At 33.6% G+C, this 6,376-nt stretch overlaps 1 protein-coding gene across 2 annotated transcripts; it reads right to left on the bottom strand.

Moving 5' to 3' along the window:
• LOC131631808 (protein S-acyltransferase 8-like) lies at positions 1–2,560 on the bottom strand. Of its 2 annotated transcripts, XM_058902578.1 has the most exons (5): positions 2,254–2,558; positions 1,648–1,833; positions 1,254–1,550; positions 907–1,143; positions 1–820 (listed from the first exon to the last, which is right to left on the bottom strand). In XM_058902578.1, exons 1-5 carry the CDS (start codon positions 2,293–2,295, stop codon positions 314–316), a joined length of 1,269 nt encoding a protein of 422 aa, XP_058758561.1. In that variant the 5' UTR covers positions 2,296–2,558; the 3' UTR covers positions 1–313. The 2 variants fall into 2 exon arrangements, with proteins under 2 accessions (XP_058758561.1, XP_058758562.1); XM_058902579.1 differs by lacking the exon at positions 1,648–1,833 and having other exon boundaries at positions 2,254–2,560.
• Between the last annotated feature and the right edge of the window lie 3,816 nt (positions 2,561–6,376).

Below are 6,376 nucleotides of genomic sequence, written 5' to 3'. Positions count from 1 at the left end.
AAGATAATACAGTTTTTACAGTGCCTAAAACAAAATATATGTAGCAAACATTTTTCAGTATCACAGCTAATTATTTACATAAAGAATAAAGCCAAGTAAAGATGAGATCCACATATTAGACAGTTAAAAAATGGGGGAGAAACATAACCAAGACACTTTGTCTCTTAAACATCTACAAATAACAGATTTTTCATGTCTTCACAAAAGATAAGCTATGTTTTTATACCAATATTTCAACTACTTCAACTCCTATTCAAAATATGATCAAGGAGCATTTTCTTTTCCATCTTTAGTATGCGAGTAATCATGCCCGTCATTGGCGCATTTCCTTTGATGCGACATGATTTCTGCTTTCTGTGACATTTGAATTGGCGAAATCATCTTGTGCAATTTCCCAGCTTCCACTTCTTTCCCAACGAGAGTGCCTAGTATCAGATCTTATTGTGGTAGCTCGATGATCTGATGACAAAATGGAATCAGGATCACCTGTAATATGGGGGGCGCCATTGCTCCCTCTACTCTGAATATCCTCGTCAAGCTCTTCAATGTTCCTACGCTGTGATATCTTCAATAGATCTTCACCGATATCTAGATCATGTTCAACTTTAGGACGACGATCGCCACCCAAATCACCTTGTTCATGTCCCCGAGCAAAGACCGGGGTCAGCGGCCGTTGCCCCTCCTCTTGAACAAAAGCCCTGAAATTGTTCCTTGACGGCTTTATTTCTGTGCAAAACACTTCCAGAAAATTATTTAAACAACCTCGATTAAAAACATTGATCCTGCCATCAGCTCTGTACCGGAAGTTTTCATAGGTTGTCTGCAAAACAAAGGGCACTAATCTAGGTGATGAATGAGATATAAGAAAAGATATAGAAATCGGAATTGTAGAGTAAATTGACTGACCTGGTTTGAGCCTATAAGGTACAAATGAAAACCAGTTAGTCCACCAACAAACCACAAAGAGATGAAACAATACGCCATTAATATCACGGATGCAGGAGATTCTTTTATCGCCTTCCACACTGTACCATTGTTATTATTATCCATCAGAACCTTGATGTAATAAGCCGAGAGAGAAAACACATAGACACACAGAATTGTTGCAGAAGAAACAAACAGAAAGAAGTATCGGTAGTTCCTCTGCACATTGGAAAGGCCCGAAAACAAATTAGTACCAGAGAAAACGAATAACAACCAAAGAATATCAACGAAGAAGAAAACATATATCAACGTTGTGACTATCGTCGTACCAGTCCAATGCATTGGCCCACCCAAGGGCAATGGTGATCGAAACGCTCAACACAGTTGTTGCATATGGAGCAATGCGAGCATCGAGGAGGACGATACAGCATACAAGTTTCACAATATTTCACCTTTACAGTAATGCCATTGACCATTACTTCTTTTGTTCTTGGGAACTGAAGGGTTGGCGTTTGTTGTCCGCCTACACCAGATGGCTCATAACGAAACTCTTCTTCCGGTGGATGTGAATTCCTTGGAACAATGCCAGGATCGCGCGCGGAAGTAAGACTGAGGAGCACCAGAACCTAGAAATATATACTAAGGGATTGAGTTGAGGGTTGATTTATTTGTAAACAAACGGATAAACCATCCAATAATGAAAGAAAAATGAACAGAAGTTACATGGATAGTAAAGAGAATTGCTGCTACTAAAATGGCGTATCCTGAATAATATGAAGAAAATTCATGCCGAAGATGCCTTGCTACAAATGCACAAAAGATGATAACTGGAACAATAATCAGTGAAAAAGTGATAATTAGGGATCTGGCATCAGGCCCAAATGCCAATCTCCCTCCAAATATGAATTTCTGCAAAAGAAAGTATGAGCTATGATAAGAAGGCAAATTCTAACAGAAAACAGTTCATGAGAAACAAAAGCACTTCTGAAATCAGCCAAAGGAATACAGCATTAATAACAAAATGCTACATTGTTAAAAAAAAATAGATAGTATTAGAGATTGGAAACAAAGCACAGAATCGCAAAAAAAACGCCAGACATGAATATCATTTTTCCTCAACAATACTTATCAACTTAAGCTAAAAATGTCAAATCTGAAATCTAAAAACCCCCATTTCACCTCCACATTCCAGCAACATAAACTACCTCAGAAATTCAAAGCTTACAAAATGAAGCATAACAAATCATATGTATACCTACAAATCTAGAGATACCCAAATGGAATATAAGCTAAAAATAGAAGGAAAACAGTGAAAGGAGAGAGCTTTACATTACTTCCTTTCCAAACTTGGTACACGCGCTTTGCAGCCATGAAAACTCCTGCTTGTTGACACTAGGCAGAGAGAGAGAAAGAAAGTAGTAAGACCCAGAAATGGAAACTGTTCATCTTAGTTTCATTCGCATTCCACTGAATCAAAGAGTCAAAATTTGTGGGCTAAGTTTGGAATGCGATACAAAAAAAGCTTGAAGCAGGACAAAAAAAAAGGAAGAGAGAGAAAGAAAAAAGTGTGATCCAAAGAGAAGTATGGAATGGCGGTTTTGTGAGTTTTTTGAGCTTAGGAAAGTAAAATCTCGAGAAAATAAATGGGAAAAAGAGTGAAGTCTTGTGTTCTCTTTCTTCATTGATTTTACTGGTGTCACTGTCTGTGGGTGTCACTGTCACAGTTACAATTGTGTCTGAGGTTGTATTTTTACTATGTGACACGTCAGCGTATCTGTGCCATGATCCAATGGTTCTGTTCTGATGAAGATACTCATTTGTTTTTCATTTGTCACCAGGTTAGGTTGAGTTAGGTTGGTCATCAGTACAAAAGTTTGGTTTATTGAAATTAAATTATTAGTGTTTGATTATTAAGTGATGTAGTTGAAAATTGAAATCACATTTTGCATGGATGGTGTTCTTTCTTATCAATTTAATCAACTTTTATTAAGTCATAATAAATAATAAATTGTTGTTTTTGGATTTGGATTTGAATTAATATAAATAAAATTGTTGTTTAATTATTTTTAATATGAATCAGTTAATTTAGTGTTGGCATATCATATTTCAGAATGATATTCTAATGCTAATTATCTTAGTGAATGATGAAATTTATTTCTTTAAATTAATCGTTTTGAAATCAAATACTAAATTTTTAATAAAAAATATATATTTTTAGTTAAAAGTTTTTATGAATTTATTTGGAAGTGGAGGTAAAAAATTGTTTCCAATAGTTATTTAGATGAAAAACAAAAATAAAATAAAAATAAAGATGTCCTTTTAATTTAAAACTAGTGTTATATTAAACATAATTATTTATTTTAAAAATATATAGTTTTTTAATTTTAAATATAATTTTTATTTTATTTTCAATTACATATTTCGATTAATACTTCTAATTTATTATCCTCTCATTATTAATTAGAATACATCGATAATTAATAAAAATATTGTGATAAATATTATTGGAACAAGTTTGGTTCTGCAATTAATCCTTGAGTTTTGATGATAATAAATATATATAATGTAAGGAGAATAATTATTTACTCTAATGGTTTGTTAAGTGTGTATGATTTGATAATTAGTTCTAAATTCTGGGCGAGCAAGTTGTGGACTTTGGACTAATGAAAGTTTTGGACTCTGAACGAGCAACTCTGAACTCTTGACACCAAATGCACTATGAATCAATATTGAATACAAGATGTGTTTGCAAAAAAATTTGCATCTGAAAGCATAAATCAAATTGTTAAAGGATCTTATCCACAAAGACTCTGAAGTCTCGACGTTCTCAAAATTCTGAAGACACTTTGATCAAGCTTCAACAAATTTTATTAGAAGCCTCTGACTCAAAGAAGTTAACTAAAGAGAAAAAGTGACTCTGAACCCTGATCAAACTTCAACAACTTATTTTCAGAAGCCTTTGACTTAAGATGTTGTCACTCAAAAAAGATAGTGTAAAAATATTATTATAATACAAAATCATTATCCCCTATGTTACTCTGCAAAAAAGAATGTATGTCAGTGTCAATTTTTTCAATACAACTTAACCAATTATTCATTCCTAAGAAGAGGAAGAAGTATATAGAGCAAATGCCTCTTCTTCCCGTCCACTTTTCTCAAAGTGAGCGAATTATGTGGAGTTCTGTAATGGCTTATAGTTTAATTGGTTGAAATGTGCCACTCATAACGTAATATTGTAGGTTAGAACCCTACTAAGCCTAGCACCCCCTTCTTTTCACCCGATACAAGAAGGCAATCGAAGTCCCTTCCATTCTTAATTTTTTGGGACATTTGATTCAAATGAAAATTGGAATGGGCACACTTGATGATATGAACCGTTTGAAAAATAAACGTATTTGTTCCGTAGCAGATCTCTTACAAGATCAATTTGGATTAGCTTGCCTCAATTTCTTATTTGCACCTGTTATTTTTTGTTGATTGTTAGATTAATATTTTTGTTGTTATATTAAATTCTCCTTATCTTATTAAGGTTGCAAATAAGGCATATCTTGTCTAAACAAAATATTTGACACTATACATTTATTTCCATGTCTCCCGGTCACTTTATCACCTACTTTAATTTCACGTTTTTGGATTATAGTTGGAACCCGCTTTTTGTATATATGAATCGTTTATGGATTATAGCTAGAACCCACTTTTTTGTACCATACCACATGAGTGGATACATAATATATGAATCCTAATCTTCTCAATGACTCGTCAGTGGATTAGTTTGATCTAAAACTTGAGATAATGGATGTAATCCAAAAAAAATTCATAAGTGGTTGTTAATGGCGTTGAAGTCACTAAATTCTGAGGAGTCAGTATCAATTTATATCTAATTGCCTCACACATAATTCCTCTAATTATATTTTTAAACGACTACTGCCGGTGCCACTCTACTACTGTGCATCAAACGTCTTCTTGCAGCTATGATTTGTAATTTTTCAACTTCACTCTCCAACAGATATATTCATCATCAATATAAAGGAGATCTGGAAGCAATGGAAAAGAAGAACCACAACGTACATATTCAAAGAAAAGAAAAATCAAGAGAGAAACATTGAGAACAGAAAGTTAAAAATCTACACAAATAAGAAAGTCGTTGTTATCTTGAAAGCTTTATAACTTTTATTCTTTGTAAATATTGTTGTATTGAAATTGTGTGTATCAGTTTTCTTAGAAGCACTTTGTAAACACACCCTTATAACTTTAACGAGTTGGTTAAATTCCTTTAGTGACTAAGTCTTTAGTAAGAATACTCGAGAAGTCATTGACGGGTAGTTTTTGAGTTTATTTTTTTGAGGGGCTAAGGTTAGTCAGAATTCTTGAGAAAATATTGACGAATAGCCTTTGTAGTTATAATTAAAGTTTTTGATTAGTGGATTAATTCCTTGTTTATAAGGAAAAATTATCTTGGTGGGTGGACTTGAGATAGCCTAATAATCGGTGAACCAGAATAAAATACATGTATTCTTTATCATTATTAGTTTTGTGTTGTTTATATTTGAATTTACGAAAAAAAATTAAATTTAAAAACTCAATTCAAACCAACTCCCCTCTCACCTTTCTTGTATTTCTTTAAACCTTCAATTATTGTTATCCTTCTTTTAATTATTATAATGTATTAATTTATGTAAAATGCAAGTATGATATTTATTTTAGATGGAGTAAATGAATGTTCTAATATGCACATTGCCGATTGTTGATAGATAAAAAATTATGCTCAAGATCCTTTGTCATATTGAATTCCTCTTTTTCTTTTTTTTTTAAATCTTCGGATTTTATTTTTTTGAATAAAGGCTATTTGAATAAACAAAAAGGTGTTACACAAAAAGGAGAGGGGGGCCAAACCAAACCCTCTCAAGAGTTAACAAATCTGAAAAAACTCATCCCCAATCTATTCTTTACAAAATCACATCTAATGCCTATGGGGATGGCATCAAAAAGAGTTAGCGAAAGAGAATTGCGGCCTAAATTAGCAAAAAAATCCGCACAAGAGTTTCCTTCCCTGTAGATATGAGTAATAAAAAAAGACATATTAGCAATTATAATTTTACATCTAAACCACCTATCCCGAAATTGCCAAGGGATTAAGACCTCCTTTGAAAAAGCTTGGACGACAATTAAGGAGTCACATTCAATCCAAAGCTTCAACCATGCTCTGTCTCTAGCTATTTCAATGGCTCTGAAAACAGCAGAGAATTCCGCATGTAAGGAATTCAACTCCGCTACCGGCTCAGCAAAGGCAAGAACAAAATTACCAAGGGAATCGCGAAATATACCACCACAGCCACTAGCAGAGTTGGCAAGAGAGCCATCACAATTACACTTAATCCAAGACTGAATCGGAGGATGCCAGAGAACCTCAATAACCCGAGGGGCCCGAGGGAGATTCGCGGAAATCTTGAAA

This window comes from Vicia villosa, unplaced genomic scaffold (assembly GCF_029867415.1).
Source record: "Vicia villosa cultivar HV-30 ecotype Madison, WI unplaced genomic scaffold, Vvil1.0 ctg.000863F_1_1, whole genome shotgun sequence".
NCBI lineage: Eukaryota > Viridiplantae > Streptophyta > Magnoliopsida > Fabales > Fabaceae > Vicia > Vicia villosa.
This window is presented reverse-complemented; position numbering and strand designations above follow the sequence as displayed.

Coding starts and splice junctions, on each gene's coding strand:
- LOC131631808 (XM_058902578.1), bottom strand. CDS start 2,295: ATGGCTGCAAAGCGCGTGTACCAAGTTTGGAAAGGAAGTAAT. Junction 1,551..1,647: donor CAATTCTCTTTACTATCCAT/GTAACTTCTGTT, acceptor ATATATTTCTAG/GTTCTGGTGCTCCTCAGTCT. Junction 1,144..1,253: donor TGGGCCAATGCATTGGACTG/GTACGACGATAG, acceptor TCCAATGTGCAG/AGGAACTACCGATACTTCTT.